Here is a 19,481-nt window from a genome sequence, read left to right on the forward strand (position 1 = left end):
TCTGCCCATGCTTGTTCAAGCATGCTCTCTCTCTTTTTCTCTGTCAAATAATTTTTAAAAATTATTAGCATTGTTGAGTTTTCCCAAGACTGAGCACACAGTAGCAAGATAATTTAGTTTTCCAAGCTGATAACAATAGGCTTTGACAATGCTTCAGTTAGGGAGGTCAAGAGATAAAGCCCTTCAGCCAAGACTGCCTGCTGCTAAAAGTTGTTCCATTGTACAATAAATAATGGTGTTACAGACTAGTACTTCATAAAAATGATAGCCTAAAATACTACCCTACTCTGCTCCCCCTCGCCCCCATGGGGGCACATACCCTTCCTCCTGCAGCATCACCCCATGGGGAGAGTGCTTTAGACTGCTAGCATCTGCCTCCAGTACTACACAATTAGACACAGCTACTGCACAGCTAGTGTTCTGGGGTGAGAGAAGCCCTTCGTATTTGTAGAAATAGAGATTGGAGAATTGGGAGTTTGCTTCTAATGGGATTGTTTGGAACATCTGGTAGAGTCAGTAAATAGCCAGCAGGTTCCCTCTAACCCCAATCCAAGTGAAAGTTGTTGCAATTTTACCATGGAAACAGTTCTGTCACAGGACTTGACAACAGGACATACTACTTTAAAACCCTCCAACATGGGCAGCCCCAGTGGTGAAGCGGTTTAGCGCTGCCTGCAGCCCAGGGCGTGATCCTGGAGACCCTGGATCGAGTCCCACGTCAGGCTCTCTGCATGGAGCCTGCTTCTCCCTCTGCCTGTGTCTCTGCCTCTCTCTCTCTCTCTCTCTCTGTGACTATCATAAAAATAAAAAATAAAAATAAAAATAAATAATAAAAATAAATAAAAAAAAAACAACCCTCCAACAAAATAGTGTTACTGCCCAATTCATTCTCTCAAGTCTGTTTAATTCATTTGTCATACTGAGATCCAAAATTGAGTGAAATCATCTTCAGTCTTTTTTAAAGATTTATTTATTTATTTATTTGAGAGAGAGAGAAAAAGCATGCCTGTTTGTGGAGGTAGGGTGGAATGGAGGGAGGGAAAGACTCTCAGGCAGACTCCTCACTGAGTACAGAGCTTGACACAGGGCTCGATGCAGGGCTCCATCTCACGACTCTGAGATCATGACCTCATGACTCTGAAAACATGCATGATCTGAGCCAAAATCAAGAGTCAGAGCTTAACTTACTGAGCCACCAATGTGCCCCCATCTTCAGTCTTAGATCTGACTGAGACTTTCCCACAATTCTGGACTCTGTTAACATTGGTTATTCATATAGATAATGTGAAATGAACTAGCTATGTAATCTGAGGTAAACAATCTCAAGATCTGGAGTCATAAGGTCTGGTCAAACTATGTTGGGTTAATCTTGTAGATGGTTTAGGGCAGTGGTTTTCTACCAGGGGTGATTTTTGCCTCCTTCCCAAGGAATATTTGGCACTGGCAATGACTAGAGACATTTTAATTATCACACCTGGCAGGGGCAGTGCTGCTGCTGGCATCTAATGCATAGAGGCCAGGGATGCTGTTTAACATCCTGCTGTGCACAGGACACATCTCCCACAACAAAGAAGGATCTGGCCCAAAATGTCAACAGGGCTAAGGTGAAAAAACCATGGTGTAGAATATGACAGAGGGCCTACTTTTGTTTTGCTTGTTCATGAATTTGCCAAGTGATCCCTTATACTTATAAGCCCAGTGCTTCTCAGTACTACTTAATTTACTCAAAGGAAGGACATTGAGTGATTAGGACGAAGTAGGATATCTTTGATCTTTCCTGACTCCCTGGTCTCCAAATAGATTCACTAAGGCCCATACCTTCCCTACATCTAAGACCCACAACCCTCAAATTCCCCTGACTTTGACATTGACATCTGCACAGCCAGAAACAATATTAGCAAAACTGAAAAATCTAGCTCTATGCATCGGTATTTACAAAGTAAATTTTTAATGTTTATAAGAAATACTAGTAAGAGTTGGAAACAAAGAGATTAATTCACACTTCAATGGCCTAGCAGTGGGTATCTTTTTGCTTAGTATATTCATTTGTTTTGAGGGTTTTGTAGACGTTTCTATCAAGCAAAATAAATTTGGCTACCACGGATGTCCTTAGTCTCAAAGTCAAAGATTCTCCCTTCTTCTTAGCAACTTCTGACAAGCAGAAGAGGCCCCAAATGTCCATCCTGGGTAAGGGTGTTTACTGCATCCAGAGTCAGAGACCTTGTGGATCCCATATAAAGCTGTCTAAACTTTGAGCTGCTTCTCTTACCTGTAACATCTTGTGAGAGTCAGAACTGCTGGGTTCTGCATCTCACTGTGTTACAGATTTAACAATTACAGAAATAACTGACCCTTGTGGTACTTGGTTTTCACAAAAACATGCTCCTTATAAGATGAAAATTCCAAAGATTTTATGAGGTCTTCAAACTAAGTGGAAGTATTTTAAGCTTCTTAGGGACCTAGAAAACCAGTTAGAATGGTAGTTATTTGGATTGGTGATGACTAATTATTATAATTTTTGCAGATGGAATTGGCTGCTCTAGAAAAAGTCAAATCTGCTTGGATTAAAAATCAAGATGACAGCTTGACTGAAACAGATACTCTGGTATGTGCAGCTCAGTCCCTTGTCTAACATAGTTTTTGTGCCTTTAGAAAAAAAGCCAAAAGACCTTCAGGACCACCCTGGGAATTTTGCTTACATCTGTAGACTTGTGAATGTCCTGTGTTCTCTTTTCTCCTGGAATCCTTACCCATGAAATGTAACCTACCCTGAAGACCAGATCATTCCCCAAATTAGCAAACCAGAAATTTCCCCATTCTGTTCTTTAATTAGATCTGATTAAATGATAATTTAGATAACTTCTCACTATCTGTCACCCTTATTTACTTCTGAGAGATGATAACCAGTATCTTCTTCCCCTGAAAAACCATCCCTTCCTCCAGTGTAGCTCCTAGAATGAGCAGGCAGCCTACATGTTAAATTTCTAAGTGATTATTGGTCAAGTCCTTCCACTAAGAGAGTGGAGCTGCCCAGGAGGGCAGGCCAAGCCCTAAAGAAATGGAATGAATTGCCTGAGGTGCCAAATTTAGACATTGACTCCTCACACATTTACTGGGCAGCTATAGTGCTGAGCAATGAAGATGTAAAGGTGAGAACGCCATGGTCTCTGCTGTCAAGATGCCTCTCTGCAGGAGGAAAGCCAATCTGTGCACACCTGGTGCAGAGGCTCTGTGAAGGCGCAGTGAAGGACAGTGATTCTGACTGGAGGGGGACGTCTAAACTGGGCCTCTCAGAATATATTCTTGGAGGTTAGCCATGGGTGGGATGGAGCAGAGAACCTTAACCACATACCATCTGGGGATGTACTATGCATTAGCCTCAAGTGAGACCTGGTGGTTGAATGGAGTCCAAGAAAGAATGATTTCAGACTTATGTTTTCTATAATAATGCTACATTAAAGATCTGGTATATAACCATACGTTAGGCTTGATACAAGGTTAATTTAAAACTTGCTGTCAAATAAATAAATAAATAAATAAATAAATAAATAAATAAATAAAACTTGCTTTCCATTTGCACGTTATAGTTCACCAGCAATCTGAAAACCCAGCTTCCACTCTTGCCCAACTTTGGTTCATACTGCACAGAGGTCATTTCAAAATGAAATTCCAATCATGTCACTTCCTGATTAAAATTCTCCTTACTACCTAAAGAGTCCAGATCATCAATCCAGGTTTGTGTGTTGACACATAGCTCATAAATGCAGAGGACAGATAGAATAGCAAGAGACAGTACCCAGCACAGTGGGTATACTCAGTTAAGTTAAACTTGTGCCCAGCACAGTGGGTATACTCAGTTAAATTAAACTTTCCACAATGTGGAAATCTTCCACATTGGGTAAGCTGCAGAACCATGTGCTTCCGAGGAAAAGAGAGCAAGTGACTGACTTTCTCTGTGATGGTGATGGGCCCCTTCAGGACCCATGAGGCTCCTAGGTGGTCATTGACAGGGAAGTAACCCTTGCTGTTTCCTTTCCTCCATGGCAGGAAATCACTGACCAGGACATGTTTGGAGATGTGAGCACAAGTCTGGTTGTGCCAGAGAAGGTCAAAACTCCCATGAAGTCCAGTAAAACGGATCTCCAAGGTTCTGCTTCTCCCAGGTACTCAAAGATTGGAAGAAAATTCTAAAACATGGGGTAGAATTAAAGAACCCAAGCAGATAGTGTGAGGCTGTGACCATATTTAGCAGAGGCTTGTGGCCTATGAAAGAGTGAGACTAGCAATGGCCTTGGGGTCACAGGGGCTACTTAACTACCTCCTTTCCACATCTCTGGCAGCAAAATGGATGGGGTGCACACACCCCGACAGAAGAGGAGCACGCCCCTGAAGGAGCGGCAGCTCTCCAAGCCCCTGAGTGAGAGAACCAACAGCTCTGACAGTGAGCGGTCCCCCGACTTGGGCCACAGCACACAGGTACCCCATTGCCCCTCAAGGTAGGGACCCTCTGAACATCCCTAGACCTTGACTTTTGTTTGGTCATCTTCCTTGGGCAGTTAGGCAGAGAGGAAAGGAGGAATGGTTTGAAGTGTGTCTTGAAGACAGATCTAAATCAGAGAAGTCTAACGTGTTATTACTACTAGCGTGGAATTGGCTTTGGTGCTGATCTTTAGGGAGCAGAGGAGGGAGTGAGAAACAGCAGCATTGTTACAGCCTGCCATCAGCCCCAAGTGGCATTTCCACACCTTGTTTGTTCTGCCTCCATCAGACATCAGTCTGGAGATTATGCGGTGAATCAGTTGTTCTAGAGGACAGCAACCATCAACATCTCATTGAACATCATTCACCTGGGCTCAGATACCTTAGGCTCTACTGTGGGCCAGTGATTGTGATTTCAAGCTGGGAAATCAATACTATTAAAATATTTTGATTGAAAGACCTAAGAGAAAAAAAGAAAAAGAAAAAGAAAGAAAGACCTAAGAGTAGGCTGGAAAAGCAGATGAAACCGGACCTCAGGAATTATGTTTTTCTGGAGGCCAGTGAATGTACTGGGGGCTTGGAGAAGGAACCTTTCTAAACTGACATACCTCACACAACTACTCTTCCTCTAGAATTAAGAGGAAGCCTGTTCATTTACCTGATAAATAATACCATCAAGAAGAAAGTTTGTGTCAGCGTAGCTTCCTGAGTTTGATGATCTTACATAGCTGAAAATGAACTGGAGACCAGAATAGCCTGTGCCTGGGGCGAGGTGTCGTCCTTCTGGCTAATCACTGTTCCTAAAGCACCTTTTGTTCCATGTGACAGTGGGGCTCCCCACACAGCACTCACTGCTGTGCTCCTTGGTTCTCTCCCCATTGCCTTCATTTTCATTTCTGTGAGCACCTGCTAACTGCTACCTCCATCCTCCTCTCCTGGTTCTTCATGCTGTCTCATTACCCTTCAAGGATACTGACTACCTTTCTAGTTTCATCTCCCCTCCCTTTGTCAGGACAACTGCTGTGCCTTTGTTCCTGGTGTCTGCGTGTGTTCTCTAAGGACTCTCTGCTTACTCTTTATCCTCCTTTCCATTTTGCTCTGGCCAGTGGGATACTGGATCTCCTCCAGAAATTCCTAGTATTTGTTTTCTCTGAATACCCCTGCTCCAGAGATTCTCTAACCTAGTGTATCGTTCCCTACCCTCAAGCTCCCTGGGGGCTGTCTGACAGGCACTTCTGTCCTTGCAGATTCCAAGAAAGGTGGTATATGACCAACTGAATCAGATCCTTGTATCAGATGCAGCCCTCCCAGAAAATGTCATCCTTGTCAACACTGCTGACTGGCAGGGCCAGGTAAAGCATTAAAGATGGCAGGGCTGGGGAGAAGAGGTTCTGGGGAGCAAGAGGCAGGACATGGAGAAATAGGAAAATGATCCCCATGTCTCAGCCCCTCTTCCCTGAACTCAGCCCATAACTCTGGGCTCCTGTCCCACTTCTGTCACTCTCTAGCCTGTGGGACCTCATGTCACTAACTTTCTGTACCTCAGTTTCCTCATCTGTGGAAAAGCAACTGATCCTACCTTCCTTCCAGGGTGATTATGTGTGGTTTTCCTGTCAGCATAACAGAATAAAGGTATCTTAAGAGGTACGGAGTGCTATAAAATGCCAGAGGTGGCCACCCCTAGTTGCCATGAAGGCAATTCAGAAGAGGCAGAGCCAGTCCCCTCTGGCTCCTAGTGACCACTGTCCATCCAGTTAGATCCTGGTGTTAGAATCCCTTTTTCCTAGCAGCCCTGCCATCTGGAACACATGCTGCAGAGACAGCATTAGAATCTAAAGATTCCTTAGCCTTCCCACATTTCCTGGTTAGTATATCTGTAGGGGGCTAGCCCCACCTTCTCCTCGCTGGCAGCCAGAAACCTGACCTCCTTTGCCCAGCTTTGGTCTGGAAGACAGAGGACAAGGCCTTGCAACTCTAGCCGGGCCTTACTCTCCTGATGCCTGTGGAGGAGCTGCGTCCCTGCTGCGTGGCCTCACCTGTGTCCTTGCCCTTTCCTTCCCTGCCCCCCAGTACGTGGCAGAGCTGCTCCAGGACCAACGGAAGCCTGTTGTGTGTACCTGCTCCACCATAGAGGTCCAGGCCGTGCTGTCTGCCCTACTCACCCGTATCCAGCGCTAGTAAGGGCTCTACTTATCTCCTGCCCTTTGGGATTCCCTCTGACCTCATTCTCCTGCCCAGACTTCTAAGCAATGACAGGACTGCCTGGCCTCATCAGACCAAAAATCCTCGGTCACTGTGTGGTTGGGCAGCAGCAGGCCATGATGTTCTGATGTCCCTGCTGGCCCCCAGAGGTCAGGGTGTGAAAATGTCATTTTCCTGCTCTCCCTGCCTCCCTACCTGGACTCCTTAACCTGCTGCATCTTCTTCTTAAACCCAGGATGAAGAAGATCAAGGAGAGAGAACCAGGGTTTTACATTTTATTCTCACCCTTCTATCTGTGCCATGCTGCTTGGCATCCAGAGTCAGATCTTTCTCTCCCCAGAACCTCCCCAGAGGGACTGGGAGGCCCTGCCAATGGGAATGAGAACTTTGGGCCTTCCAGGCATCTGGGCTCATGCTCACTGCTGGGCCCTGGCAGCGCTGCCAAATTGTCTCCCCTTAGCCTAAGCTAATTCTTCCTTGTAGATAATTACATGCTTTATTTGATTCTGGATTTCTCTCCTAATTGCAAAAGCACCATAGTTTGTTGCCTCTCTGTGTATTATTTTGTTTATTGGCTTATTTTTTCCCTGTGGGTTGTTGAGAGCAAATAAAGTCAGAGCTTGGGGCCTTGTCTGAGCAAGGACACTGGTGAACCTCCTGGATGTAGTTATGACTCTTCCCTTGCTTCCCAGCTGCAACTGCAACTCCTCCATGCCAAGGCCGGTGAAGGTGGCAGCAGTGGGAGGCCAGAGTTACCTGAGCTCCATCCTTCGGTTCTTTGTCAAGTCGTTGGCAAGCAAGACCTCTGACTGGCTTGGCTACATGCGCTTTCTCATCATTCCCCTCGGTAAAGATGGGGCAGTTTTCATTCCTGAAGCAGCATGTTGGGGCTGGACCCTAGAAAGGGACAGTTAGGGAGATCAAAGCCCAGGCCGTTATTCTGCCCCTTAACTAGTTCACCATCTCTGGTTTCCATCCCCCAGGTTCTCACCCTGTGGCCAAATACTTGGGCTCAGTCGACAGTAGATATGGCAGTACCTTCCTGGATTCTGGCTGGAGAGATCTCTTCAGTCGCTCGGAGCCCCCAGTGTCAGGTAATAGCCCTGTGCAAGGAATTGAGGCAGGATGCTGCCTGGTGCATGGAGAGCCAGTCTTGGCCAGAGGAGAAGGCCAGAAGAGCGTACTTCTTTTCCTCCCTGTGGTTCTACTCCCAATCCCTTTGCATGTTTATTTTATTTGTTTATTTATTTATTTTTGGTAAGTATTTATTAGGAGGAAGCCCACTATATGCAGCCCTTCCTCACTCTGGATGTTTTTAGTCTCTGCTGTTTGCTCTGCTCCTAAACATCTAGGAATGAGGAAGGGCTTGAGGAGGTGGTGAAGAAAACATTTCTAGGTGTAGAAATCAAATATAAGAAGCAGAGAATAGGGATCCCTGGGTGGCGCAGCGGTTTAGCGCCTGCCTTTGGCCCAGGGCGCGATCCTGGAGACCTGGGATCGAGTCCCACGTCGGGCTCCTGGTGCATAGAGCCTGCCTCTCCCTCTGCCTATGTCTCTGCCTCTCTCTCTCTCTCTCTGTGACTATCATAAATAAATTAAAAAAAAAAAGAAGAAGAAGAAGCAGAGAATAGTTACTAAGCAAACTGTTGATAAGCAGATAACACTGTGCAGACCATATCTTTGCTCTGAAATACAGAGTAAAAGTGGCAGGGCTTAGAGTGAGCTTGAGCTCTACAAGGCTGAGGAGTAGTAAATGCATCACTAGACCTTGAAGGAAGTGATGGGCAGAGATTGGTGGAATGGAGGGCTTCCTCTAGGTTATGAGATTGGTTTGAGCAAAATAGATGCAGGAGTATGATTAGCCCAGAAAAAAGCTGAACTTTGAGGAACTGCAGAGATTGGAAACCAGAGGATCTTTAGAACCCTTTCTCTGCCACAACTCCCAGGGTCTTCTGATGGGTCTCAACAAAAGGGGTCTCTTTAAGAGGGTTTTCGGGTTTGCCTGCTGAAGTAAATTGGTAGTTATCTCTTGTCTTTTCTGCAGAGCAACTGGACGTGGTAGGGCGAGTCATGCAGTATGTCAATGGCGCAGGTGTGACACACCAGCTACCTGTGGCTGAAGCCATGCTGACCTGCAGACATAAGTTGTAAGTTTGACTTCAGGGGATTTCTTGAAAATAGGGTGAGTGGGCTAGATAAATCTTGAGTTTTCTTTGCTCTTCCCTATTTTCCTTCCCTCCACCCATTTCCCTTCATAGGCACCCAAGAGAAAATGAAGGACAGAGACAGAGTTTTTACTGCCTCCCCTCCTTGTCCTAGACCTCCCCACCCAAATTGATATGCCCTTAGTATATGAGAAGTCCATCCTAGAGACTGAAATTCACGTTGATGTAGTATGCAGAATGGTGTCTTTCGCTTCCATCTGTGGCTCTTCATGGCTTCATGGCATTCTGAGACATGATGGAAAGTGTGGTGTCTGGACTCTCTTGAAGCCACAATAAAATATGAAAAGCTTGTATCCCCAGCTCTCCATGCAGTATTACCCACTAACTGTAAGGCTTTCCTTTCTCTCCCAACAGCCCTGATGAAGACTCCTATCAGAAGTTTATCCCCTTCATTGGTGTAAGTTCTGTGTCCTCATTCCTTTGTACCCCACCCATTCTCCTGGCCTTGCTGTCCCTCCCCACATGTGCACACACACACACAAGATTCATCTAGACAGTGGTTCTCATCCAGAAGTGATTTTTGCCCCCAGGGGACATCTGGCAATGTCTGTAGACATTTTTGGTTGTCACAGCTGGAAGTTGGGGTTCTACTGGCATCTAATGGTTAAAGACCAGGGATGCTGCTAAACTTCCTGCAGTGCACAGGACTGAACCTACAACAGATTGATCTGGCCCTAATGTCAGTTGTGCCCAGGTCAAGAAACCCTGGGCTGGGATATGCACTGAGCTGTTCCTTTTAGTGTCCTCCTTTCCTGAATCATGGACTATCCTCAGATCATCACTGGTATCTTGTTATCTTTTACACCAAGCCCTGAACCACTGCCTCGGCCTAGGGAATGATGTCCAGAGCATAGCTTCTACAGGCTCCAGGAAAAAGAAAGCTGCCTCAGAAATGAAATAATATGGGGCAGCCCGGGTGGCTCAGCAGTTTAGCACCACCTTCAGCCCAGGGTGTGGTCCTGGAGACCCAGGATCAAGTCCCACATTGAGCTCCCTGCATGGATCCCTCTGCCTGTGCTTCTGCCTCTCTCTCTCTCTCTCTCTCTCTCTCTCTCGTGAATAAATAAATAAAATCTTTTAAAAAAAGAAATGAAATAATAATCATCTCTTCAGATGATATTCTGAAGAGAAGTCCAAGAAGTAGTTATTTCTGGGGTTAGATGTACCACTGAAAAGAAGGTCCCTTCTTTCCCCTCTTATTTAATCAAAGAAGAATCTCTAGATGAGTTAGTTTTGAAAACAAAATGGAAACCTTTTGGATATCTCTGATGTCCGGTGGTAGTAGCCTTTCATTTGGCAGTAGCTGCGCAGAGACCAATCAAGAGAGGGACCCCAGAGATGACAATGCTGACACCCTATGGGGCCAAAGCACACCACAAAAGCATGGCTGAAAATTCAGATTTCCATGTACGAGACAGTTGAATTTCCCTTCCAAATCAGCTTGTATCTTTTCCTATGATCTCCTAGCTTTGGTCAGGGCGGCATATGCAGACAGAGAGCCTATTCTGTGCTCAGCCCAGGTTCTGTATGTCTTGAGTGATCGTAAGAGATCCCTGAGTGTGGAGAATTTCAGTTACCCCTTCTTGTGCCTTGCTAAAGCTTCCTGTCTGAATGGTCCACTCAGTCCCTGTTAGCTATTGGGGCTACTCCCATAGCCATGTTGAATGAAGGCTATAAACTATGGCCTGTAGCCTAGGCTGATGATTTGTTTTCCATCTTCATGGAGCTGTGGGTTGCTGCCCACTCTGACCTCACAGACAAGAGAGAAATATAAAAAAAATTTTTTTAATTGAAACAAAGGAATTGACAGCCTCATAATAATGCCAGGGGAACAAGGAGAATTATATCCAGGAAGTTGAGAGTATTGTTGTGTTATTTTCTGGGAACTAAAATAAGGATGCATAGAGAATTTGGGACAGACTTCAGTGAATAGCAGCACTGTATTCTGAGCAACCTTGAGGGGACCATCTGCATGTGATCTCCACTCCCCACCAGTCCCCAGGGCCCAGCTTCCATGACCTCACAGCACTTCCTAGCCCCTCTGCCAGGTAATAGGCCCTGGGCCTGCTACTTCCCCAGAATTCACCTGTCATCTCAAACCAAAGCTGTGACATTCAGTCTCTATCTAGCTGTGCATGTTGCTGGCCGCTGGAGGGCCCCCTCTATCCTTCCCTGAATTCTCCATGAGAAATTTAAAATTCTTTGGGAATTTTAATCAATACCACTTCCTTGAGGTAGGGAAGGGGCAGGGGTGCCTGCGATCACCTTCTTATCCATATCCTCCCAGATTTTAGCAAGTCTAGAAAGGAGGAACCTGGTATCAGCACTTCAGCACGCTCCCTTGCTTGGTGTCACAGGCATTCAGAGAGCACCTCCCCCGCAACATGCTGCCTTACCAAGCTTTCTCACAGTGGCTCTTCACTTCTCTGACATGGGAAGATGGCCTCCTACCCATGTGGTCTTAGAAGAAACATGATCAGAACACTGAAGTGTTCCTGCCTTCAGGGTGGCTTTGCCCTTCCCAGAGGTGAACCATGAGGTCTCATGTGCCCAAACCTCATTGTTTAGAACTGGGCTTAATTTTTACATATCTTGGGGCAGCTCCTGTAGCCCAGCAGTTTAGCACTGCCTTCAGCCCTGCCTTCAGCCTGGGGTGTGATCCCAGGGTGTGATCCTGGAGATCCGGGATCGCGTCCCACCTCAGGCTCCTGCATGGAGCCTGCTTCTCCCTCTACCTGTGTCTCTGCCTCTCTCTGTCTCTCTTTCTGTGTGTGTGTGTGTCTGTCATGAATAAATGAATAAAATCTTTAAAATTTTTTTTTTAACATATCTTGGGATGCCTGGGTTGGCTCAATAGTTGAGCTTCTGCCTTCGGCTCAGGGCGTGATCCTGGAGTCTCGGGATCGAGTCCCACAACAGGCTCACTGCATGGAGCCTGCTTCTCCCTCTGCCTGTGTCTCTGCCTCTCTCTTTCTCTGTGTCCCTCATGAATAAATAAATAAAATATTTAAAAAAAAATTTTTTTACATATCTTAAAGATCAGATCTGGGTTACTCTGGATTTGCAAAGATTTTTAAAGCCTACAATCAAATAATAATATATAGCAATGGCTATTGTGTCTAATCACCTGCTTCCAAACAGATCAAAATGTGTCCAGCTTTAGTGAAAGGATCTAACGCAGTGTCTCTTCTTTCTCCCAGGTGGTGAAAGTGGGTCTGGTTGAAGACTCTCCTTCCACTGCAGGTGAGCCTGGGGCCCTTCTGCTCCTGTGAGGTGGGGTAATGCCCTGTCTCTAGTCCAGCAGGCCAGACAGTGAAGACTTTGGGTGTCCTAAGGTTAAGTCAGAGTTTGAGCAGGAAGACTTATGGGCATCCTCACTTCCCAGGTGAAGTGATGGCAGGGTAGAGTGGGGAGGTGTCTAAGGCTCAGGTGTAGCTGAGACAGAGGGGTCCTCACGCCTTGTCACCTACTGGTCAGGGGTGGCTTCCTGTGGCCAACTGTGTTTGTCCCCATGACAGGTGATGGAGATGATTCACCTGTGGTCAGCCTTACTGTGCCCTCCACATCACCGCCTTCCAGCTCAGGCCTGAGCCGAGATACCACAGCCACCCCTCCTTCATCCCCATCCATGAGCAGTGCCCTCGCCGTTGTCGGGTAAGGGGCTCTTACCTATACCTCTCCTTCCTGCCAAACCCCTCCATCAGGGCCCAGGAACCTGACTGACTCCCCACTGCCTGCCTGCAGCATTGTACAACAATGATGGCATACTGCGTGTAGAAAGCCGGATAGTGGCAAGAACTTTGTGGAGTTCAAATTCAGAGACTTAGGTCACTAGCCGGGCAAGTAGAACCACTCTTTATAATGCAGGATACTTTTTTCCCCATATGTCTTCTGGGGTAAAAAAGCTGAATAAGACAAACAGCAGAGAGGCCCTTTGCAGCCTGTAAAGTGCTGTGCAGGCGTCTTGCTAGGGGACTGCCCAACGTGGTGGAAAGAGTGTAGCCATGGGAGTCCTGCACACCTGGGTTTGAGTCGTGGTTCTGTGCTAGGTCTACTATATTAGCTTGTATTACCCAGTGATACTTGTTAAAGCACAGTGAGGGAGGGGCACCTGGCTGACTCGGTTAAGCATCTGTCGCCTGATTTCAGCTCAGGTTATGATTTCAGGGTTGTGGGATTGAGCCCCATGTTGGGCTCCATGCTTAGCCCAAATCATGAGGCTGCTTGGGATTCTCTCTTCCTCTCCTTCTGCTCTTTCCCCACATTTGCACGCTCCCTGTTTCTCTCTCTCTCTCTCAAGTAAATAAATAAAATCTAAAAAATAAAATAAAGCACAGTGAAGGAGACCACATCAAGGTATAACCATTGAAATAGGTGTAGGGAGCACTACCGTGGATTTTGCAGGGTGGGTAGCTCAACTCCAAATACAGCCTGAATAAGTGGGAATTTCTACCCTGGGAGTGGGTATGGATGGAAAATTACTAAGAAGAAACATCAGGGGTAAGAGGGGTTCTAAACAGACCCAACAGGATTCTTAACTGAGACGAGTCAGGGTATCAGACATCTCTGGAGGTGGGGGGGGGGGGGTGAGGAGCCTGCCCAGGAGACCCAGATGATCAGATAGGGAGGGTGGGGTTCTTGCTAACTGTCTTAGCAGGTTCTTGCTAAAACTAGATTTTACAAGGAAGTATGCAAATGGGCCTAGGAAAAGGTTTAGGAGCCAGATTAAAGTTTCTGAAGTTTAGTCAAGCAAAGAACCTTTGTCACTTGGACAAGATTCATTTTCGACTCTGGAAATAGAGTGAAATAGAGGTGTCAACAGTTTTGTGAGGCTTCAATAAGAGCGTGTGTTGTTGGTGCCTGGCACATGGGAGTTGCCTTCTTTCATGCATGCAGTCTGTCTGTCAGCATAGTGGCCATTTGAGCCACTGGAGCTGTAGCAGCAAATAAGAAAGGCTCGTCCTAGTCCTGGCGCTCAGACTCCTGGGCTCTGGCAGTGCCAGGGCAGCAAAAAACTCAAACTGTGTAGGTTTGCAGTAAGCACTATGAAAAATTAGTAGGGGGATCGTTCTGAAAGGGGAAATAATTTCTTTAGGGTCTCAAGTATCCAGAGTGTAGATCAGGTGGTCAGGGCAGCCTTTCAGGAGGCAGCTCTCATGCCTGCCTGAACAAGAGGAGCTGACAAGGAGGGTGGAGCAGAGCACCAATGGGCCCCTGCACCTTCCTCCTCCTTATTTCCATTTTGTCTGTCTTGTCTCTGTTTCTTCTGGAGAAGATCCTCAGCAGCAGAAAGGGTAGATACTGGTCAGTGGTTTTTCTAGAGACACCAATGACAGGGTCATGGTCCCTAAAGAACATGAATGTTCTTAGATGGTGAGAAGCCTACATTGCACCTCGGATCCAGACCCTTACTCTCCCTCTCCCTTTCTTCTATCCACTTCGCTTCATGCCCTCTACTGATTTACAGAAGGGACAGTTCAGAAAAGGAGGAAATGCCTCATGGCTGGTACTCCTTTATGGTTCCAGCCTTTCCAGGAGGCCTGGGGGCCAGCCCTTACCATGACCTCCTTTCCCATCCCATTTAAGCTGATTTTTAATGGAACCACTGGAATCAGGCAGAGAGAGAAATGTCAGAGAACTTTGTAGCCTGTGTATCTATTGTGTCTGACGCCTCCTTTCAAGAAAACATCAGCCCTTTTCCCCCTTGGAGCTAAAATTATCCCTGAGCTAGAAGTGCCATAAATAAGAGAAAGCCGCAGGTCAGCATCCATCAGCGCTCCCTCCCGGGGCTGCTGTGGAGCCAGCCAAGGTGCTTGCGCCTCTGCCCCACTTAATCTCTCCAGCACTTGTCTAGGTTCTGTCTGTGCTCTGCTTACTGGGTGTGCACATGTGTGTGCATGTGAGTGTGTATGTGTACGCATGCATACTTTCTCCATAAAGCTCCCTTCCTCTCTGCCTCCCTCATCCCCCTGTGACTTTGTATTTGGCTCCCTCACAGTGCCCCAGGGTTTTACCCTCTCCTGGCTTTGTCTTCCCTTCAGTCAGCCTCTCCTACCCACACAAACCAATTCTATGAAACTGGAGGGGACCCAGAACCACTTAGCCTGCCACCTCCTCTCACCCCTCCCAGAGCCTGGCGGTCCCCTCCAGGTCCTCCAGTCTGGCCATGTAGTTGGGAGCTGAGGGCAGAGACTACTCTCCATTACTGTTCCTCTTCCTCAGGAGCCCCAACAGCCCATATGGGGATGTGATTGGCCTCCAGGTGGACTACTGGCTGGGCCACCCTGGTGAGCGGAGGAGGGAAGGTGACAAGAGGGATGCCAGCTCCAAGAACACCCTCAAGAGCGTCTTCCGCTCAGTGCAGGTTTCCCGCCTACCCCATGGTGGGGAGGCCCAGCTTTCCGGCACCATGGCAATGACTGTGGTCACCAAAGAGAAGAACAAGAAAGGTAGGTGACATCTGAGGCCAGGAACAATCAGGACCACTAGCGTTCACTATCTCCTCTCAGGGTCTGGGACAGGGTCTACTTCTGGGAGACCTTTGGACGTGGGCGAAGCCGTCCATAGCTCATGTCCAGCCTGGGTTTTTCTGTAAGGGTCCTAGCTCACCTTGTGAGACAAGGCCATTCCTTCTATAACGAAGAAAAATGGATGTCCCCAGTGGGTGAGTGGTCCCTGCCTGCTGAACATCAGTGCCTTAGGGGCCAGGGCAGTTAATGCTGCCATAATGAAGGGAGCCTTACCAGCCACTGCCCTTAGGGATGGACTGTGTGACAGAGGAAGATGTCACTGTGTCCCCCTGAAGCAGAGCATTTGCACCCAACCCTGGGGGGTCACTCAAGCCCTTATGAACAAAAGGGCATTGTTATGTAAGAATTAAGAAGAGTACAGCCCATTTTGGATAATAGGGGTGGCTTCAGGCACTAGAGGTGGAGTTGGGAGCGGTCCTGTGCTCTCAGAGAGTAAGTAAGGCAAGAATCCCCACAACCAGGTCAGCCCTAGGGCAGAGCTTGCTACTGTCTGTTCCACTGATCTGGCTGTGAGCCTGCCATACCAGGCAAGCCTGCCAGGTGACTCAAGGGCCCTCACAGCCTCACCCATCAACCAGCTGTCAGGTAGGAGCTTTCTCTACCTGTTGGACCCAAAGCAGCTGGGCCTCTTTCTCTTCATGCCTCTACTTAATAGAGATCCTCTTGGGGGCAAGCAGAGGGCTGTGCCAAGCCTAAAGCCAAACAAGTGTAGCCCTGATATTTGCCCAGAGCTGGCAGATCAGCCAGCTCTGCAGTGTCTTCCTTGTTGCCCCAACATCCCTGGGACAGAGATGTTGCAAACACTCCTGTGAGGCCTTGTAGCCACAGCAGATTTGACCCTATGAGGGCGCAAGTGTGTAGGAAGAAGAGCCCAAAGGCACAGGCACCTTGCCCCACAGGCTACCTAGAACATTCAAGCTGGAAATGGCCTCAGAGACTAACTGGCCCCAGGTCCTTGTTACACAGTCAAAGATACTCAGGCTCAGGGAGAGGCCTCTGCTGAGAGGGGGCAGGACTCAAAGATCTTGGTATTTGCTTCCCACCTACCCAGAGCTAGGGAGCAAAGGAGGAAGGATGGCTGTCTGAATATCACCTCCCCTTCCCCCAGGAAGAGGGGCCAGGGGATGAGAGAGGAAGGAGAGGTAGCTGCTTTTCCAAGGGCTGTGACGGAGGTGGTTCTGCTTGCTTTCCAGTTCCCACTATCTTCCTGAGCAAGAAACCTCGAGAGAAGGAGGTAGATTCCAAGAGCCAGGTCATCGAGGGCATCAGCCGGCTCATCTGCTCAGCCAAGCAGCAGCAGACCATGCTAAGAGGTACGGGGAGACTGGGGAGGAGGGTGCTTGGCAGGGCGGGAAGAAGAGGGGCAGGGGACTTGGGGGGGGGGAGGTGGCCTTAGCAGCCCTGGTCAATCCCTCCTTCCCCTGTTACCCCAGTGTCCATCGACGGAGTCGAGTGGAGTGACATCAAGTTCTTCCAGCTGGCGGCCCAGTGGCCCACCCATGTCAAGCACTTTCCAGTGGGACTATTCAGTGGCAGCAAGGCCACCTGAGGGCACTATCTCCTGGCCACTCTCCCTCCTGGCACTGCCACCAGCCTCACCGCCTGCGGGCAGGGGGAGGCCAGCAGGCCCGGGCCCAGCATCCCCTTTCCTGGCCCAGGAGCCTGCATCTCTCTTGCCCGGTCCTGAAGGACACTGCCAGTGGGGACACTGCTCCCCTTCCTCCTGCTCAGCCCCCTCCTGCTCCAGGCCCAAGGCATGTCGATTTTGCCTTCTGGCACCCATCTGTAGAATTGAGTCCTCTGGGCCTTCCTTCACTGACCTCCACTCTCCCCACATGGCACCAGTTCCTTCCTGGAAATAGGAAACCTGGAATCCTGGCACACAGCAGGGAGTTCAGCCCTCCCTATCTCTGCCAGCTGCCCAACCTGCACCCCCCCCCAAGTGAGGCCCAGGGCCACTTCTCACTGCCATGGGTTCTCCCAGTGGGGGGTAGAAGGGGCACTGTGAGCCCACGGGCCCCCTTCCCCTCCACAGTCACAGGGGCAGCCCCACCCCTCCCTCACCCCCAGGACAGCATTCTATGGTGATGCCATGTCTTTCTAGGGTGGAGGGGGCCTTCCTGGTCTCCCCTATGCACGACTTCCTCACTTACCCCCAGGTTCCCCCTAGATGTCACAAGCACCCTTGAGTGTTTCTTTGGTTCTCTGCACAGCCAGTCTCTTGGTGGTTCCATGTAACTTGCTTGGGCACCAGCCCCTGTCCTTGTGGCTTCCCCTTTGTTGATAACTCTGCCTCCCACCCCATTTACCCCAGCACAACGATGCCTCTTCCTGAACTCCATACTGGGACAGATGGGAGGCAGACCCCCACCGGCATATTGTCTGTGTCCCTACATCACCCTGTGCCAACCGTGTCCATTTGTGTCCCATTCCCTAGTGTGTTCTCCCCGCCTCACACCTGGTCAGAGAGCCCACCTTCCCAGCCAGGTGTCTCTTCAGCAGGCTCCAATCCCTCCCTCTCACCATGGGGTTCTGAGCCAACTCCTCAGCCTCGACCATCAGCCTTCTCAGGAGAAGCTGAGCACGCAGGGCCGCCATCCCAGCTGCAGCCCTCTATCTCCTCCAGCACCCTCAGAGCTTTACCGTTGCCCTCTCATCCCTTCTCGAAGTTTTTGCACAGAACTTCATTTTGAAAAGTGTTTTTCTCATTCTCCATACCTCCCCAAACTCTTCCAGCCCTTATCCCCTGTTCAGCCCTATCATCCAGAGCATCTCCTGGGCTGAGCTGCTCTCTTGGGGCCGGAGAAGGGTGGGGCTTGAGGGACTGAATGGATGTTGGGTTTTTCATTCAATAAACTGGTGATTTCTTACCAACTAGCAAGGCTTGGGCTTCTATGCCTCTCACTGTGACACAGGATCTGTACAACCCTCTCCCCTCCACAACACAGCCGACTCCTTTCAAGATCAACTCCTCTCAAATGGCTAGAAAGAAGCATATTCTCATTTCCTTAATTGGAAAAATAGGCATGAAGTTATCTTTCCCAGTATGAGGCAAGCAGAGGTCAGAAACAGAAGTAACACTCTTCTCACACCAAAATTTCTTTTTTCTCTAGTACTCACCGTCCCCAAATCCCACCTCCCAAGATGGTGACAATGTTGAGGGCAGTTTCTACTGATTAAGGATTAGAACTTGGCTTCTTTCCCTCTACAAGGCTGATGTCCTGCCTTAGTTTCTAGAAGCTGGTGGTCCGAGGCCCAGGTGGAGGGGGTGGAGCCAGGGTCCATCATTGAGTTGGCTTTCCTGCCTGCCCTTAACTTAGAGATGAAAAACAGTCATAGCCCCCTGGTCTCTGGATGCCTGGTTCTTCACACACTCCCAGGATAGAGGCTTGCACACCAGCCTTCCTCTGGTGAAGAAGTGCCTGGAGTATGGGGTTTGCATGGGGGAGGGGACAGAGGGGCTTGGCATCTTTACCATACAGGACACAGCCACAGAGGAGTGGATGACCAAGTAGGGTAGGCTGTCACTGGCTCCCCAAGCCCTGTGGGCCAATGACCTAAAAGCGGGAGGCTCTGAGACCCAGCAGTGTGGCCCTGCACCTAACTCTCTGAGCCTGGAAATAATGGAAATAATGGAATAATGGAAATAATGCCTGCCTCCCAAGGGGAAAAGTCCAGTGAGGTCTGTGAAAGTGTCCCAGAAATGTAATCTACACATTAGTTACTGAACAAGGTGCACAATCTGGTTGGTGAGAGGAAATGCCAGAAGTCAAAATGTGCTAGAGAGGACGTGGGTGTTGCCTTGGGGCAGAGTGGAAGCTCCACAAGAGGTCTGCGGGTGGGAAGCAGTGGGAGAGGGCTCTGGCAATGCAGGGGCTGTGGGGACCTGGAAGCAGTGAATATCCCAGGCTGGAGGGATGTGGGACAAGTAGACTCAGGTCCAGCTCAGAACTGAGAAGATGGAGCAGGTGATGGGAAGATGAGGGTGAGGAAGAGGCATAAACTCCCAGCCTGCTGTGTCTGACTCCACATCCTGGACATCCCC

The 19,481-nt window shown here is 48.6% G+C and overlaps 1 protein-coding gene across 1 annotated transcript in view; it reads left to right on the plus strand.

Moving 5' to 3' along the window:
- PACS1 (phosphofurin acidic cluster sorting protein 1) overlaps positions 1–18,313 on the plus strand; it is a 140,429-nt gene extending 122,116 nt beyond the window's left edge. The window contains exons 11-24 of the mRNA XM_026004387.2: positions 2,525–2,605; positions 4,048–4,163; positions 4,341–4,476; positions 5,727–5,831; positions 6,550–6,656; positions 7,374–7,528; positions 7,665–7,775; positions 8,726–8,828; positions 9,261–9,303; positions 12,107–12,149; positions 12,425–12,560; positions 15,129–15,355; positions 16,630–16,749; positions 16,870–18,313. Of these exons, the coding sequence (XP_025860172.1) occupies positions 2,525–2,605; positions 4,048–4,163; positions 4,341–4,476; positions 5,727–5,831; positions 6,550–6,656; positions 7,374–7,528; positions 7,665–7,775; positions 8,726–8,828; positions 9,261–9,303; positions 12,107–12,149; positions 12,425–12,560; positions 15,129–15,355; positions 16,630–16,749; positions 16,870–16,985 (1,599 nt within the window). The 3' untranslated portion in view covers positions 16,986–18,313. The remainder of the gene's footprint in view (positions 1–2,524; positions 2,606–4,047; positions 4,164–4,340; positions 4,477–5,726; positions 5,832–6,549; positions 6,657–7,373; positions 7,529–7,664; positions 7,776–8,725; positions 8,829–9,260; positions 9,304–12,106; positions 12,150–12,424; positions 12,561–15,128; positions 15,356–16,629; positions 16,750–16,869) is intronic.
- Positions 18,314–19,481: the final 1,168 nt, after the last annotated feature.

The sequence above is a fragment of the Vulpes vulpes genome, chromosome 5 (assembly GCF_048418805.1).
Source record: "Vulpes vulpes isolate BD-2025 chromosome 5, VulVul3, whole genome shotgun sequence".
Classification (NCBI taxonomy): Eukaryota; Metazoa; Chordata; class Mammalia; order Carnivora; family Canidae; genus Vulpes; species Vulpes vulpes.